Consider the following 18,902-nt stretch of genomic DNA (forward strand, 5'->3'; position numbering starts at 1 on the left):
GGGGCTTCTCGTAAGTCTCGCTGCAGCCATGTGAATAAGAGCAGACTTATAACCAGCGAACAGGAAAACGAGTTCAGCTCTGACTGGAAGCATGACTCATTTTCTGCTCCACAAGTGTTAATGATGGGATGGCTGCCCACTTTGCTCCACCTCTTCCATGCATCCTATTGGCCCGAGAACAAAGTAGAATTCATGTAAATGTAGATCCTGAATGCCAACCTGCGACTTCTTTGCTGGCCTTGAATAACACTTGCATCCTTAAATGCTTTGGCATCAGCTCACGAGCGAGCTCCTCGGGGCTTTAAATCATTTAAAACAAGAGAGCAAGCAACATCCACTCAGAAACAGAGGGAGGCCGAGGGTAAAAAGCCAAGACTCAGAGGCCCAGTTCGACATTCAAAGACAAGTTGAGCGTTCACAGTCGTCAACGGTGCGCAGAGTTCCAGCAACAATAACAGAGAGCAATGGGAAGCCTGGATGGGGTACAGGAAGAAAACAAGGACAGATGTGTCCATAAACTTAGGGAAGCTGCGGGACGTCTTTCTTGTCTTTAAGATTGCTCTAATATATTTATCTCTCTCTTGTTCCCAATCTAGTGTGGTGTTGACTTTTGGTGATGGTCAAATTCATCAATTAGAAAAATGGAGGTTTAAAGGCCACATGTGACGAGTAAAAGCTTCCGTTTGTAGCTGCTGCTAATGGTTTTTGCAGTCTTTGCACAATAAGATGACAGGTTAACATTACACGGTTATGAAATACAAACCAAACAAGCAAAAAGCGCAAGGTTGTAACACTTAAACTTAGACAACCAAGTACAGAACAACAACGGAAATATTTGTATAAAATGTGTGTAAGCACTTAAACATAAATTATGTGGTGTAATTTGTTTATATTTCACTAAGTATGATTTTTATGGCCTGAAAGCACAAAATTACCATAATACATCTGCAGGAATGTTGACATGGCTGTTGATTACCACCAATGACTCTGTGATTGCTTTGCCAGGTGTCGGGATTTCTGGCGGTCAGACCTCACTTGCTGGCCTGTTCTTCTGTTTTGGAGCAAATACTCCCTGGCCATTGATATTTTGAGACACAGCCAGTCTCTTGCACTGACATTTTGAATTGCTCAACCACGGAAGACAGTGCTACTACTGGTGTCATATGACATGTTGTATTCAAGCGAATGATTAAGAGGTATTACTCATTAAAACTTACTACTTAACTTACATCCTGGCATGTTTTAAGAAGTTTTTATATGTAGAAGATGACATGAGAGAAGGAGAGAAACTTGAAACCAATGTTTTTGTTGCTGGCAGAGGTATTGGATTACTTAATGTCTCCATACGGTCACATTATCAGGGTGTCGGATGACAGAGCAGTGTCCACGTGTTCACCTGTGAAGATGTCTTGGCCCAGTCCAGGAGAACGACCATCTTTGCCGTTGTAGAGATGCTGCGAGGAGGTGGAGCTCTGGAGGTGCTGCATGGACAAACAGTCACTCAGGACATCTTGCTCCAGGTGAGGGCAGGGCCGCAGCTGTCAGTTTACAAAGATTAGAATAACATAACATCAAATGTTTATAATAAATTATGTTGAGTCATTTAGACTCCATTTGGTCTGCAAGATTATGCAACATAAGGACAAAACACAGCTCCAGTTTTGTCTATTTGCAGGTTGGACCCTATGTGGGGTGTGGATTTATTTTGTGTGTTTTCTCTTTTTGCAATAATGTGATTGTAATGCTAATTTGAAACAGTAACTCTGCAAATGAGAATACACTGTCAGTCAGAAGGAACTAGAGGATAGATCATATGCTCCCTTTTGAGTCATTTGTTGGCCTTGGACATTGTGGGTAAGTGATCACTGTACCAACTCAGAGCCAATGTGAGATTGCCTCTGTTTCTTTTGCTGCCAGCTGTAATGGGGGCAACCAAAGACACGTTTCATCTTCAGAGTGGATCACACGCCACGCAGAGGAAACCTAAACCTAAGGAAACTTGTGTCAGTTGGAGAAATGGGACATCTGCCTTATGGATCAGTGGAACAGCTGACCTCTGTTGTATACATCAGTGAATTCCACTGTAATAAAACATTACAGTCACTGAGGTACGCACCAGGACTGTACTAACAACCTCAACTTGTTCTTTCCTGAGGACATTTACCAGCAGAGGCAACACATGGATCAGGATGGAGCTATAGCTAATAATCTGAAGTGGGCAGAAGAGAAGTCATCTTAAATCAACAGTGTGTAATGAAACATGGCCAGCTAGAATTAAGACACTGACTAGAGAAAAGGGGAATCTACCAAAGGTCTCAATGGCATCTCCTTTAGCCCCAGTGTCAGAACAAAATTTAATCCAAGTTTTATTTTTGTCATCAGCTGTGATATTAACTATCCTAATACATATTTTTCAGTGGAGTGTATACTAGTAAAAAGTGATAACTTTATGATGCCAGAAGGCATAAAAACCTGGCAGCATTGCCCTTAGTCATCTGGGCCACCACAAGTCAAGTGTATCTTTAAAAGAGAGCACCCCAGTTACACATGAGTAAGGTTAAAGCCGTCAACCAAGCTTTCTTCTCCATCATCATTCCAACGCTTTCAGGGCGTCTGTCTTTCTCCCTTTGTCTGCCTGTCTGTCCATACATCCACTTATTCAGCCTTTGTTATTCCATGAAAATCAATTCCACATTTTAATTTTGTGGTTGGACTGTGGACAGAGACAAATTCTTCAGCATTATCTGTGCAATCAGCTTTACCCTCAGATTTTTCCCACAGATTTCATCAAGAACAGTGAACCAAAGTGGACAGGTAAGAACTTGATCCATGTGTGACTTACATCTTTCTGCCACTGAATTCACAAATCATGCCACCTTTCAACAAGCTGGCATGATGCACCTTATGAAGTTGTGATTAGATACTGTATGTCAGGAAATGTGTATGTGTGTGTCCTGCCGGGAGAGTCCAAAAAGCGCTCCTGCAAAACATTCATCACATGTAATTGGGGCTCTGTTCTCCCCACAGCGACACTCCTAACAGTTTTTTTCTCCGGACCTGCTCCAAGAGTGGAGTAAGAGCATTTGTTTGACATTTGTCCATAACATCTGGCCACTGGGGTATTCCACACCACAGCTTATTAACAATGCTACAAGCACACATGTGTTTCCCTTTACGATGCTAAGCAAAGGAACACATCATCCAGCCTGCCACTATCCAGCCCCTTCCACAACAATGAGCCCATTCTCTCCGTTATTTACCCGCTTCCAGTCAGGGAAAGAATGGGCTTTTGACCATGAACACGATGAAATGTGGTCAAACCTGATCTATTGTTAGGGAAACGATTCTCAAAGACACCCCTCGAGTCCACCCCCAGCCTCAAAACCCCTAAATTAAACCAACTATATAGATCTGTGGATAATACATATCAGAGTGGGACAGATTACATAAAGTGGTCTGTTTGTAAAACCTGTAGCCCTACCGTATTGACTTGAATAAGGCTGTACTGGAAGCTCACCAAGAAAAAGAAGCACAGTAGCTCTTGAGCAGGGTATGCTGCAGCAGCTGTGTTGTAGTCTACACAGGAAAAGCCACCCATACATAAAGCATGCCCACTATAATTTTTTTGTAATGCAAAATGGACCATAAAAGATAATATTCCTGTTTTAGAAATTCACAATATTTAATTAATTTCCTTTAAACTTCATGTCTGACTTTGGGAAACTTTCATTTGCTTTTATTAAATGCTCAAAAAAATAAGAAAACAACAAATGTCATGTGGTTTTGGTTTCTCTTTGACAATTTGCCTTTTTTCTTACTATTTGACACAATGCACAAATAACTTTTTTCCCAGCTTTTCCTTCCCACGCTTGCCTAAGTCTCTTACCTTTCTACGCACCTGTTGCTCTTTGGCTGAGTGGATCTTGACATGTTTGCGTAAGGAGCTGGGATCTGTGTAACGCTTGGTACAGCCGGGGATCTGACATGCATATGGTTTCTATGAGAAGAGAGAAAAATATTTCACATCATTTAAATTAGCTTTAATGTAAGTAAGATAGCAACAGAGCAAAAAGCAGGGCAGCGATTAAAGGAGATACCATAGGAAAGTTGAGGAGAAAAATCAATTTACAGCAAGGTTGAAATTTGTTGAAGTAAAGGCAAAGTTAAAGTCCTACCTTTCAGCTGAGAAACAGATAATTTGAAAGAAGAAAAGGAAGAGCAGAAAATGGATGAAAAGAAAAGACAAACAATCAGTTTTAAAATATTTGAAATGAAACCCCACTCTCCCGGTACTAACGACATTAATAAGTCATGATTTTAATGTATACAGACTTCAAGATGCTGAATAGTCAGCTAATATTTAAGTATAAGAAATATGTTAGACTTTCTTTGCAATGTTTGTGTTACACTTTCTACATTTTTTTTCTGCATGACTGAGAAAATAGACATGCTTTGGGAAAAAGTTTATCAAAGCTGTCTAGTGGCACTGTATACCATCAATGTGTACGTCAGTGTGTGTGTTGACATACAGACTGGTTGTAAAACAGGAGATGTAGGCAGATTAATGTAGCAGACATGACATCTGCAAAACGACTGCACTGTCATGGCGTTTCCTCATCATTTCACATTCCTTTCATTAACCAAGCAAATATAGCATGTAGCTCGTTGATTGAGGGATTTTTCCCCTCACGGCAATTAATTTTTTCATCCTCAGGAATATAAGTTGCCCATTAAAGTGTAAGGAGATACACGTCTTTATTAGCTCTGCCGCCATACCTCAACCTTCTCTGTAAATAATCCATTGTTATTCCAAGGTGCTTACAGTGCCACTCATCTCCGCCATGTTTGTTTTGCCAAGCAACGCACCCAATAGAGCACTGAGCCTTGAGTTTAAAAAAAATAAAAAATCAAGCACAGCCTCTGTGTAGAATAAATATCATTAAAGCTTGAAAATGATTTTCCCCCAAAGTGTTTTTGGCAGGGCAGGCAGCTGGGCAGGCACAGCGAAGGCCTTAGCTGGGTGTTAATGTGAAGCCATAAGCATCGGGGTCCCAGATTAGCTGTATCATTTGTCCTACTGTGGTGGAAAGAGCGGGCGGTGGAAGAAAATCCCTAGCTGATAGAAAAACACAAGTCTGCATTCAAATTTCTACTTAGGTAAAACCTCTGAATGATTTACTACCACATGGACCAAAAAGCACTGGTGGCTGGCCAACACAGGAACATAGTGGGGAAATTTTCTGGTCGTTTACATACTATGAAAAATACAGCTAAAATGAATTTCCTTTTCAATTTCTTTCCAAAAAAAAGGGGCAATTTTACTGATTAAGTTTACTGACTCTTTGCTACTACCATTTCCTTTTTTGCTGCACAGTGTCAAGTCTGAATCCATGAGACTGACGTGAGGTAGAGCAAAAGTGACGAGTACTTTCCATCATTTAAAACAATTCTGTTACAAAATGACTGCTGCCGTCCCAGTTAAAAGTAACCTGTTAACAATTTTAAGGTTTACAAAATAGTTTCTGAGGCATTTAATAATGGGAAACAAATGTAATCCCCATCATTAACATTAATTTTTCAAGGATACATTTTCAAAACTGAAAAGTTTTGTTGTGTCAGACACATGGAAATATGGCATCTGTGGCATGTTTGTCTGGATCCCACCACTGTTTCTCCATTTTTTTTTTCTTTTTTTCTTTTTTTAATTTTGTTAAGTTTTTTTTATTTTTTTCTTGTCTGAATCAAGGGTGCTGTGCTGTTTATATTGTAAGGCCGTCTTGAGACAAATGTGTAATTTTATGTACAAAAATAAAATTTAATTGATGTGGTATTTACTCTGAATTTGGACTGGCATAAACACAGATTTCACCAATTGATTAAATTCACTAAAAGACTCTATTCCTATCCAAAGACTCTATTCCTTGATTTCTATCTGTGTTTTAAAGCTGTTAAGTACATGTTTTATTGTATTTTAAGTATCCTCTAACATATACAGTGGATAAAAATATTTGTTTTATATTGGAGTAGTGTGATATAAAGTGAAAATTACTTTAAAATGCAGAGAAGGAAAGTGAACAGTTCCCTGAAATGGCAGAGGAAACATACCTCAACTGTATTTAAGTACATAATTTGAGCAAAACAACTTATTTACTCCCCGGCTGTGTTGGCTTGCAGATGGTGATAAAGTGAGGTATTGGTGGGGTTACTGAGACATGACGAGTGGCAGCGATGGCTGACTCAACCTTTCCTTCCCGTTCCCCAGGTCAGAGAAACAGACGAAGCTCTGTCTGAGCTCACAGCTCCAATCCAAGTCTGTTATGGCCTGAACTGCAACTCATGCCTAATGGAACTGATCATTTAATGATCTGTGGCGTGTCACTGCCAGTGCAGAGAGAGTGAGAATGCCACACTGCTCCCTGACTGACAGCAAATTAAAGTCTAACACTGTCAAGATGTGGAAATAGGCACTGAGGCTTGGAAGGCAGCACAGTTTTTAATGTTGGTGTAAGCGTGAAGGAGGGGTACAGTATGAGCAAAGCTTTACTCAGGGACACGCACCCACACATATGCTGAGGGGACAGTCTATGCCAGTTATTCAGCAACTATTTCTTTCTTTTTTTTAAAAAAAATTTGCATATGATTTAATCTCTGAATGGATTTTAAAGATTCTAAATGCAGCCTGTATCTGAAAAACATTTATCGTCTATAATTTCATACAACCATCATCTCCGACCACCCAGACTTTTTTCACTGTTCGCCTGAGACATGTTAAACATTAATCTACTCTAGTGAAACACTGGGAGGTGAGACAGAGCAGAGGCTTAGTTTCTGACCGTGTCCAGGTGAGTGCGCTGATGCTTGGCGCGGTCGCTGGAGTTGCTGAAAGCCTTCTGGCAGCCAGGGTGCTGGCACAGGTACGGCTTCTCTCCTGTGTGGCTCCTCAGGTGGATCTTCAGGTTCTCCAGACGTGAAAAAGCTTTGTTACAGCCCTCGAACTGTGGAGGAAGGAAGACAGCACACACACACACACACACACACAACACAGGAATGCATACACACACAGATACACGCAAAGAAGATAACCACACTCAGGCGGCAGGTATGCACAAACCACACAAGGAAACAAACACCCACATGCATGCACGCACACACACACAGAAAAAAAGAAATCAATCAGTGTGAAGCTGGCAAATTTTGGTACAATGTGGGCTCTGTATACGTGTATGTGTGTGACTCAGAAAGAAGCTGTCCCACTCTTCCCCTCAGTCCCTTGATCACTCGCACAGCTGGAGGAGTTCACTCTACACCACACATTCACCAGCCATGGAAAAGTGAGAGATGCTTAAGAACATGGGTGGTATAATCGAGAGCATTTTTTTTTCCATGGCTCTTGAATTACGTAGCCAATCCAAGGACCTTTGTTTAAAGCTACATCCACTTGAAAGACAGCGGCATGCGTGGCAGCACACCTGCCTCAAGGCTGCTATCTAAATTGAAGGGGAAACTGGAGTGTGTCGTACAGCGGCGGTTAATGGACTGTAATGCATAGCATGAGATACAGTAAGTGTTCTGCTGTGTATAGTACATTAGACTGACAAGTGACAGTGACTGTAAACAAGCTCATATCCAACCCAGCTTGACCCATTTGATCCCAACCACTCAGCCAATGAACACCACAGATTTGTTAACACATGAATGATTCAAGAGGCTTCTCGTATATCCTCTCCTGCTCTTAAGCAGAAAACACAGTTGATCGGTTGATGAGGCGGTGCCTGTCGAGACCCCCTACAGGGGCTGCTGTGTAAAGAGTCACAGAGTGTGTGGGTGTACAGTATATATATCTACCTAATGTTAATTCCGTTTAAGTATTCAGCAGCACCTTGACATCAATATACAGGGACTTAAATGTCACAGGGTTAAATAGGAGCAGGACCTCAGATGCATGGCTTGTATATGGCTGGTACATAAGAAACGGAGTGCACCAGATGGATAGATGCATGAAGGTGGAGACAAAAAGTGGTGGTGGAGATGGAAAGATGAAAAAAAAACTCAGGAAGAAAACAAACTAGGAATTAAAAGTCCCTTTTGCACATTCCTGTTTGAGTTTCCACCACATCTGAATATCTGTAGACAAACAAGACGATGATGATGACAGATAGCAACACTGGAAACACAATTTTCACACCAAGAAACAACAACACAGATCGATCCTGTAATTCTCTGTATTTACTGTGGTGTGACTGATATCTGAGTTAGATGTAATCAATGAATGAAAAGAAGACATGCACAGGAGAAGAGGACTTAAAAACTCCAGAATGTTGTCTCAACAGCCAACGGTCGGGGAGTGTTTGATAGTCATTTGTTCACTTCAATTTCATCTCTTTTTCATCTCAGGAAGCTGCAACTGTATACAAGTTGTAGCTGCTACAGCGTCTGTGACCGATTGTCCGTGAACCATGAGAAAGTACTACCCCTGGAGCAGATGGCTTTTTTGGGGGCAGAAACCAAATTTTGCTCTCAGTTTCTTCCTCCAGAAACTCAGGTTAACTGGTCCCCTGGAGCAGAAACTCCCAAGATTAAAAAATTTTGGACTCTTCACTGATCAAATATTAATTATACACATAATGGCTATTTAAAAATATATATTTATTTATTTATCTAATAGGCAATACACAAGATTTACTGTGTTGAACAAAGAGACAACACTGTTGTCTTTATTTCTACCATGTCAAAAACATAAAGACATAAAGTTCCCCCTTAAATGCCAAACAGTACCTCCTGAGCTAACAGCTTCCCTACTTGGGGCAAGATTAGGGAAGTCCTAATCTTATCCCAAACCAATATCTTTCAAAGGGGCTAAACAGACCTTGGTGCAAATAAAACTTCATCCACAAAGTGTTGTGGAGGCTCTGTGGTCTCTACTGTCCATTGTACCCTAACCTTTAGCGAAGCCTGCTAACAACAGGTCGGGTTACGGCGAAGGAGAGAGTGACACCATTCTTCTAATGGGCCTTCAGCTTCATCTGGGCTCAATGCTCATCCCTGGTCTCCTTCATTCACTCACACAGCACAGGCAGGGCCTTCTATTCACTGAGGCTCCATTTAATATTGGCGAAACCTAAGCCTGTCATGGTAGAGCTGTGTTAGGTGACCAGGCTGATCTGTGTGTTTGTGTGTGTGTGTGTGTGTGTCTATGTGTCAGTGTGGCTCAGTAAGAGAGTCTTAATCTGCTCGCTTATGGCTACACAACACACAGCTCCTCATGAAGTTTGTACGAGCTTTGCGCAAATGGGTTTGGAAACGAAAGCTTTCACCATGTTCAGATGGATGTTTATTTTCTAACTGTCAGATTTTTTTACAACAAGTTTGTGAAGTTGGTTTTACTGGAAACAATCCTGGACACACACAAATGCACTTAGAGAGAACAAGGCTTGTCATTTTATCATCCTGTTCAAGCAGGGCTTGGTATTATTGATGCCAGTACGACACCAGGATTTCAATATCAAAATAATATTTTTTTTGTTATCTCACTTTGAGAAGTAGAAGTTTTTCTACAAAGCCATTTTTTTCTGAAAAAGTTCTGAAACTTTTACCTGAATTAGTCAAAAAATTCCAAAATGATTATTTATATTGATAAATGTCTGATTAAAGAATAAGTAAACATGATGAAGAATTTGAGTGAGCATTTTGATGCAAACTTGGCAGTTTCCAATACTCAAAAACTTCCAAAGCATTCAATAGCCAGCCATATGTTCAATCCATTCAGCTATTTTTGGATCAAGGTATCGTGTGGTGTGGTTAAAGTTAACTTAACTTGTCCCATGAGAGCCCATGAGAAATGCATAAAATGATGACAGCCAAAATGTCTGACTGCTTGACTAGACAGCAGCATGAACTGACAATAAGGAGTACTGGAATGAAGTGTTAGGAAATATATCACCCAGGATTCCTTAACACTACACTGGCACACATACTGCTCAGACTTCAGCACAAAACCATGGAAAATATCTTCAAGCGTTCACGTCACACAGAGTTGTACAGCGGAAATATATCATTCTTGAGTCATGCCAATCAAATGTTTCAGCTGGAAATGGGAGAGGCAGCCGGAGTGGGAAAGTTTAATAAAAAATCTCAGTGCAGAGGAACATCCACACTGCCGTACCGGTCGTGACAGACAAGGTCCATGCTGACTGCTGAAATACGGCGCCGAGCATTTGAGTTTGAAAAACAAACACGGCTATTATTGACTTGCCAAAAGTGTGTATTTATGTATAAGGGAATAATCGCTCTTTCATTGCTTTCTTTTCTGCAGTACAAATTTGAGGCTAAATTATAGTTAAGGGTCCGTGGAGGAAACCGTGTTAATCGTGTAGAGCGTATTATTACTCAGTGAGCGGGACTAGCAGGGAGACAGCTGAGTATGAGGTTTTCCTGCCTGCTGGGAAGCCAACAGGCAATGCCACCTCTCGGCATGAGCATTACCCAGAAACCCTGCATGAAAAATTTTACGCTACAGTAAGAAGTTTCAGCATGGCCAGTCTTCTGGTTGAAATGACTTCTTTCAGTGAGTTCAGTGATTGTCAACTTCATTTTGCGATACTTGGGGTATACAGTGCTGTAAAATGACAGTACTGATGTGGGCAGTATGCGGTCCTATTCCTATCCTATGAAGGAGTTACCCAAGTCAGTCATACATCCCAGGTAATGTAATGATGATGAATGCAAGTTAAAAGGGGACATGTCAGTACATCCACTGTATGGTCCATAAGAACTTACCTAAAATATAAACTGTTTAGGAAGTAATGAACACACAGTTTAAAGTGGTATAAACAGAGAGCTGTGGTGGCTGAGGCTTCTGACACAGGATCAATTATACCTTTGATATTATCTATGAAAACAGTTTAGACGACGCTAATCACATTAATTGCTTTAAACATGTTTAGTTTTCCTCTCTGCAAACCTCCGTCTAAGGTAAACCGGCAGATCACCACACAAGGGGAGCGGCACTGGCAGCGTGGAGGGATTTGAGCCTTGTTTGACACCATTTCCCTCTCGAGCCAGGGGGGTGGGGGGTGGGGTCAGTAGCTCTGTAAACATTGCGGATGACAGCGGGGTCTTGACATGGCTGAAGGGGGCGAGAACGGGTTGAAAGGGTGGACAGGCAGCTGATCACAACAGACAGATTATGGGCCCAGCATGCAGGCCGGTGGAGGTGAGGGCCTGCCTGAGGCCTTCATGGGAAATGACTCCTGACTGGCATGGAAAAGGCCAAACAGTGTTGGGGCTAAAAGGCAGCAGTGTGCAGCTCTCCTCACATGCGGCAGCTCATTAGCAACCTGCAGGAGCTGCAGATGATGCGAACAAACCAGCCGTTATGGAGGGATGCTAGGGGGAAAATATGGCTGCTGACATGCAGGACAGAAATCTGATTAAGAGCTTTAATGAATGGCTTAAGAAAAGAGATGGAGAGAGGAGAGAATCAGAAGTAAGGTAAAGGTTCTTCCCTTGGAAAATAATAAACGACTGTGGTCGTTGCAGCCAAGGTTATCACTTACAGGACTAATGTTTTTTCCCAAGAATAAGTTCCAGGATTTAGTCTCCTGACAGCCGAGCTTTTCTACGGTTGCTACAGATGCGAGGGAATCCTTTGATATCTCCTTCAGCACTAATATATCTCTCTGGCCCTGGGCAGTAATTGTAGATCAGGCCTCTGACTAATGATGGGGAGATGGGATTCAACTGTTTGGCTGCTAACTAGCATGAAATTCACTATTACTCAGGGTAAGAGGGCTCCCCCATAAAAGAAAAAAAAATTCTCAGAGCCTAACAGCCTCCACAAATTCTCTGCTGTGATTAGTTTTACCTAATACATCCAGGGTCCTTTCCTGTCGGGCCTGACAGACACGACGAAGGGCAAAGAGTTTCGGTGGCAAAAGAAAACACAGCCAAATAAAACATGTTATAAAGTGCCGATGCTCAAAAGCAGCCTGTATAACTTTTTAAGTATGAAAAAAGCTGTTTGCTGGAATGAGTCGGTTTATCACAAGGTGTCTTTCTCTGCCCTGACCAATGAGGAAAACCACCAACACTTCAGGATCTGTTCGGAGGGGAGGCTGTGGAGGGGAGGAACATGTGCATTTAATCTGCCTGCCTCCAAATGCCCTGTGGCAACCACAGCAAAGAGCAGAAAAACGTAAATGGATGAAATTATATCCATATGATTCAACGAGACAGTTAAGGAGAGGCAGGTTTCTCATGCGCTTCGTCAGGATACAAAATTAAACACAGCTTGGCTAAAACATTTGCATTACATAGTTTACACATATCATTTCCAGTGCGAAGCAGGACCCTTTTAGCAGCCAGCCTCATCTGTTGCGAATGGGGATTTAATTTGAATCAAAGATAGCGATGGATGGATTTGATTTTTTTTTTTTTTGCTTTTTTTTTGCTTTTTGCTTTTTCAGGAGAGAAATCAATTCACACACACTTGCTTTGTTTTTGCTTGAAGCATCTCTTCTCCCCGTCTCCTGTGCTTTGACTAATTTTTGGGAAGCAGCCTTGATTTATGAATGGTGAGATATGAGTGCACGCAGCAAATGACTAAAAGCGAGGGAGTGTTGTCCAGATGCGAATGAACAAGCGAGCTGACTGAGAGCTCCGCCGATAAATTGGTGGGAGGAAGTAGTCATGTAAATGACTACAGAAATTGTTCTTAACAGCCATTTTGCACTCATGCCTGAATAGTTTGGGGGCCAGATTAAAAACTATGTGGATGGCACAACAGGAAGCATTCCTATGATGACTAAATGAGGCTGCTCACATAATGAGCCGGCCCAGCTGTTTTGTTCCTCTCACAGACTGTTTGTAGGAGACTGAGGAGGAAGTGCAGTGATGGACCTGAACCCCTGCTCCTGCGGTGGAGGCCTGGCAACGGTGCGAGCCTGGCTGCACAACAACATGGTGAGGCTTCATGGAAGCACTTAACCTGTTGTGATTCAGGGGCCTTCATTCAAATGTCTACCAGCTCCGCAGCCCTGCATCAGATTAGAGAGCTAAGATGTGATTTCCTCTTAAACCAGGCAGCCTGGGGTTTACCGGTTCACCAAGCTGAGGGAAAAAGGAAAACAGGGTCACATTCTCAAAGAGATGAGGTAGACTGACAGGGAAAAGGATATGTCTTGTGTGTTATCATGCAGCGTTAGCGGGGAGAACCAAACTGACTTCCAACCTAATTCTTCTGTTGCCCCCGGCATATTAAATTTTCCTTCTGGGCAAAAGCTCATGGTGTCAAATCGTTTTCGCACAGACAGACTTTATACTCAACTGTATGAACAGAGGTTAGCTGTTCAGCTCCCTTTGACACAGACTCTGCTTGTAACAAACACTGGATCTTGTTTCTGATCGCATCCATATCAGTGCGTTAGAAATGACAGAGGACAGCGTTTGGACCCAAAATTAACTAGAACAGCAGATGGCACGATGACTGCATCTTTTTTGTTTTTACAAAACAAAAAGATAAATGAATGCTTCAGTTTCATCATTAATTAGGCACCACTTAACGTTATCAAGTTCAACGTGAGACCAACATGTAAACTGACATCTTATTTACGCCAAGAAACATGCGTCTGGGGGCTTTTTATTTTCCAATGCAAAAATGAGACATTGTTTAGTACTGCTGACTGAAAGCTGAGAAAGATTTATGTTGCAGTAAGGGCTGAATATGAAATAACTAACCACTTAAGATTTATTGGTGTGGGTCTTCACTTTAGTGAAGAGACATGATCCCCTGACCTCTCATTCAGCGAAAGACTTCTATAAGAGCCATCCCACTTTATCTCGTGACTGTGTGCTTATTCTCACTTAGCAATCCTAACCATTTATAACGGCTAATTAGAGTGCAATACAAACCTTCCAGTGCCACAGCCATTAGTAACCATCAAGGCATTAATTATAAACCCATTCACGAAATCCGAACCCACCATGAAAAAGACAGACTGCCGGGTTACACAATGAAAATCCTAAACATGATCTGTGTTCCGAGCCGGCGCCTGGACTGATGTTACTGGCAGTCAATACGAGATCCCGCTTGACGGGCCCATGAGCTACGGCGTCCTCTGACAACCGGGCTTCAATCTGTCCAGCACCTTTCACTCACACCTGCCTCCGTTCTCACTCTCGCTTTCTCCGTCTGTCTCTCTCTTCTACCCCCTTCTGCCAATAAGCTCCTCTTGCTCCAGCCCGACAGCGGGGTGTTATACTGTATACCTCAACGTGCTCCATGACTCCGTTTTATATTGGTGCTATTGGGGGATGAAAGATGGCAATTCAGCAACAGCCAGTAAAGATAATAACTTTATATTTAATTGATCAACTTTATTGCCCCTTTGTTATTTTAGAGTGTTAGACAAATACTGTGCAGTCCAATGTGAAGACTGGCCTGAGCTCTGAAGTGATCTTTTTATTGGATCATCACCATCACCCATCATTTTCTCTGTCCTCTGTGACTTCTCCGCTGAGTCTGTCAAGCATGTTTCGCTTTTGTATTTCAGACATTTATTTGTCTTTCTCCTCCACAGCTGCTGTTCTTCTGCATGGACTCCAAATGTCTAATAACCTTAAAGCTGCACTGGGCATCTTTACATACTGACAGCTCTAAATCGCGAGACAGACCTGCATTGTCTACTTCTACAGCAATTTCCTTAATCAACCCAGGCTGAAGGTTGTCCAAACAAAATGTGCCACACTGCTTGCTTGCTCAAAATGCAACATGTCCTGTGATTGCATTTCATTTTGGTCTATTGAGGCAGCTGGTAATGGAGACATTGGCATCTATGGTTATTGCCACAGGTCTGGAAAGATGCCTTGGCTCTGACAACAACTCCTGACATTAACCATTCATGTACTAGAAAGAAAAAAAACCAACACCACCAAACCACAGCATCAGTCCACAAAACCAACATACTTTGGTTTTCCAACAGTGTGAAAGAGTGTACGGATGCTTGCTGTGGCCAGAGTTTTATTTTAGTTATAGTTGAACAGGGACAGTCTTCTTGGTTGCATATTCGCTTTGTGATTTTAGCTGATAAGAAATATTAACATTTTTAAATCTTGTCCACTGGCTTAAATTCCCATGTGGCAGCTTGGTATAATGAATACCATGGCTGAAGTCACTGCATTGTACAGTCTTGTTAGGTCAAGAAATAAAAGTCCTTCTCCCTTTCTGGCAAACCATCCATTGTCCACACAAGTCAGGAGTTGACTCAGCTGTCTAAAGGCTCACGTCCACTGTAGCATACACTGGCGACTCTATAACTCTGACGTGACAACAAATAAACATTGCAGCAGCCCAGTGAGTTGCCAAGCCAAATGCCGTGATGCCAGAAGCACTATAGTATTCAGACAGAAAACATGCCAGCAAAATTAAACAATAGGTCAACATGGCATTGTGATCAACACCAGCCCATGGATTCGAGCAGGGTGAAGGGAACGAGAGTGTGTTTATGCAACCCTCTGGAGGGGGACCAGACCACAAAGCCTTCTGGGTAAAAAAGCAGCTGCTCAAGAAATGTGGTGCAACTCAGATGCCACGGTGCCCCTAGATTTGTTCACTCCTCAGCTTGCCAAGGTTGTGTTCTTTTCTGCTCTCTGTGGGTTTCAGGGTCCAGTTTCCAGTTATGTGGATATGGCTGGTTGAAATATATCAGACTGCGCTAGACACTCAGTGTGTCAGGTCCAATCACGGCTCAGCCGTTCTCAGCGAGCACATCACCATTCATTCACATTTCAATAAATCAGTTCACCACATCTCAGTATATAGTTCTGTATTCACATTCAGTTATTCAGGCCACACCAACATATCTGTGCCCACTGTCCTATAGGAAAAGACATTTGTGTGAGGGTAAAACCACTCCCCATTCCAGGGCAATTACGATGGACTCGAGAAAGCCGCCACTGGCAAAAATTCTGACGTTCCACTATTCTCTGGTATTCTATGGTAAACGTTTTCATATTTATGAAATATTTCCTTCAAATTTTTTCATAAGACACATGTTTATGTTAGCTGCAATACGAGTCCAAGCCTAGTACTCACTGACCTCACATAATTTGCCAGTTAGACTGCACGCACATTACAATACAGAATTTCCCCATGTACAATATTTATTTCCTAGCTGCACTTTAAAATATGCACAACCCAGTCTAAATCTTTTGGCCTTATTTATTTAAAAGTAAAACTGACATACTGGTAATACTGATGTTTTCTTTGTTTTGCCCCTGACAAGGATGCCATACCAGCAAAAATGACAGCTGCTTCGTGACACAGTATGAAGCTGGAAGAACAAAGGAAAAACAGGATACACTTTGACTTAAAGGCTTCTTACTTCTACTGTAAATCTGCCCAAATAACCAAACCACTCTGGTTCTAAACCCTGCATAAACCCTTTTACATAGATGTTAAACTAATTCCAAAGCTGAACACACTGAATGTGAAACAGATGTTTTCAGATGTATTTTAGAAGAGAATGAGAGGACTTCTTTCTGGACACAGTTAGAGATCATTGGGGTGTAAAACTCTACGGGGGAGAGGTAAATCCCAGCTTAAATGTCAGTCTCTGTAGTGCCAGTTCTGCTGGGTCACACAATCATTAAATGGAGGAATAATAAATTGGATCATTGTGTGTATCTTGTCCTTATATGTCCCACAAATAAGATGATCTTTGGTCCTGTTTCTCCCTCTCTCTAATTTCCCACCTCGCTCTCATTATCAGTCATTACAGTAGATGTGGTTTTGGAAAAGTGTCACTGTTGTGATATATGTGCCATTTAACGCCACAATCCACGCCTCAATATTCTACTTGGATCTTTCCACTGGGAGCTCACTCACTTGACAGTGCAACACACACACACACACACACACACACACACACACACACACACACACACACACACACACACACACACACACACACACACACACACACACACACACACACACACACACACACACACACCAGTCTCAGCTTGGAAAGCTCGTTCAACCTGTAACAAACACTTGAGCTGTGTGTGCAACGGCTTTGCTAATGCTTCAGAAATGCTCTCAAGTCCACATTCAGTGCATACCAAATCACTTGTCATGCATAATGCCCTCTGATGAATTCTGGGCAAAAATGTCTTTTTTTGGGATGACATCAGTAGAAGTGAATTGCCTGTCTGGCTCCATTTCTTTCAACCTTCACTTCGTTTCTCAAACATTCAAATTAAACCCGGCACACTAACCACAGAACACCGCAGTGCATAATTTAAACTTGACACCATAAATGTAAACACGTCTTTCGCTACATAATTTATCCATACTTCTCTTAGTGTTTATTTTGCACGGTAGCAACTCAGTTTCTCATATGTATTAGCTACAGGCCTGGCCTGGTCTGGAGAGGTGCGGTGTGGGTCTGGCTGGGTGGAGGGATGCTGTCGTCCTGGGGCTGTGGTGTGGCCCTGAGACAGAAGTGGTCCCGTGGTGTATAAATGTCCCTCTTGTTTGCTTGTTTGGTGGGTGATGTGAAGGCGGTCGGGGGTAGATGTTGCTCTGGACTCGGTTCCATGCGGTGCCTTCTGCCGCAATGACAAGTCAGCAAAAAACAAAAACAAACATCTGGATGCACTAAGAGATTTACCTCTGTTCAACACACATACACAGGACACTCAAGCAATTGACCTGTTTGGTGGGCATATGTTTGCTGACTGGCTGCAGTGGCACAAATTGTGTCTTGGCACAAAGCGAGGCCACTGTGCGACTGCGAGGAGTGGCTGAGGATGGCAGCCTCAGAGCAGAAAGGACCTGTTATGTCTCTACCTCGTAAAATGCCACAAACATATTTTGGCTATAATTATCTGTTTGGCTGTAGAGGAGAAACGGTTAAGCACGCCTCCACAATGCACATGATCCATGACGGTATACAGCCAAAAGGCACAACTATTGAGCTCTAACAACCAGGGAAAATTTTAAGAGTCTAGAAGGGAGTCTAAAAAGGCCTGTGACCTAAGAAAGAGATTCCACGGCTATTCTCCATCCATCCTCGTTCTCCCTCTGCCGCACGAACCAGTGCTGCATCCCCCTGAACATGACAGAGAGTCCGAACACACACACCCCAGCTTCACATCTCTCCCATGTATTAGTAAACTGATCTGGCTCAACAGAGGGGTTAAACTGATTAAGGTTTTGGATGGGACACAACTATGACACAATCTCTATGCAATGTATAACTAGTCGCAGCCCTGGGTCTTCAGGTTTCCAATACCAGAGCGTGATTAAATGCTGAGGAAATGGGAAAACTCAAAATATTGCATTCCAGACAAATGCAATTAGAGTGTATCACATGCAGTGAAACCTGCATGCTTTGATACCTGGTTATGATGTTGAAAGCAAGGTAGCTGTAGCTGTTTGACCTTTTGTAGCTTGAGTCAAATGTAGCAGTGTATGTGTATGTAATATTTACAAGAACTGCTCCACTGCTTATATTGTATATGTTACACCAAATGTTGATAGCTAGCTGTAACCCTGAAATCCAACCAGGATAGTGAGAAAAAGATCCAGCCATCCCATATATACCATGACGGACACGTACATGTTGTCATCCCCGCCATGGATGTTTTAAACCATGGGTGAAAAAAACATGCCAGACCAGTCATTTCAAAGAAAGAAGCTCACACAGTGCATACAACAAAAACATTTCTCCTGTTTCCTTCCATGGTTACACATAGTGCGTGTCCTTTGGCTCTGCCTGGCACAGTTTGTTATTTGATGGCTAAATCTTCTAGGCTAAAAGTTAATGAGCAAATTTTTTTTGATATGGCAAATCAGACCTGCAGCTTTACGACAACTTGTGACAAGTGGGGCATGTCCTGAG

General features: G+C 42.2%; 1 protein-coding gene across 1 annotated transcript in view; it reads right to left on the bottom strand.

The window, feature by feature from the left end:
• LOC121183643 (zinc finger protein GLIS1) overlaps positions 1-18,902 on the bottom strand; it is a 68,266-nt gene that overhangs the window by 12,972 nt on the left and 36,392 nt on the right. Inside the window, exons 4-6 of the mRNA XM_041040802.1 lie at positions 6,834-6,995; positions 3,887-3,997; positions 1,397-1,538 (exon numbers count right to left, since the gene is read on the bottom strand). Coding sequence (XP_040896736.1) covers positions 1,397-1,538; positions 3,887-3,997; positions 6,834-6,995 — 415 coding nt within the window. The remainder of the gene's footprint in view (positions 1-1,396; positions 1,539-3,886; positions 3,998-6,833; positions 6,996-18,902) is intronic.

Source organism: Toxotes jaculatrix, chromosome 6, assembly GCF_017976425.1.
Source record: "Toxotes jaculatrix isolate fToxJac2 chromosome 6, fToxJac2.pri, whole genome shotgun sequence".
Classification (NCBI taxonomy): Eukaryota; Metazoa; Chordata; class Actinopteri; family Toxotidae; genus Toxotes; species Toxotes jaculatrix.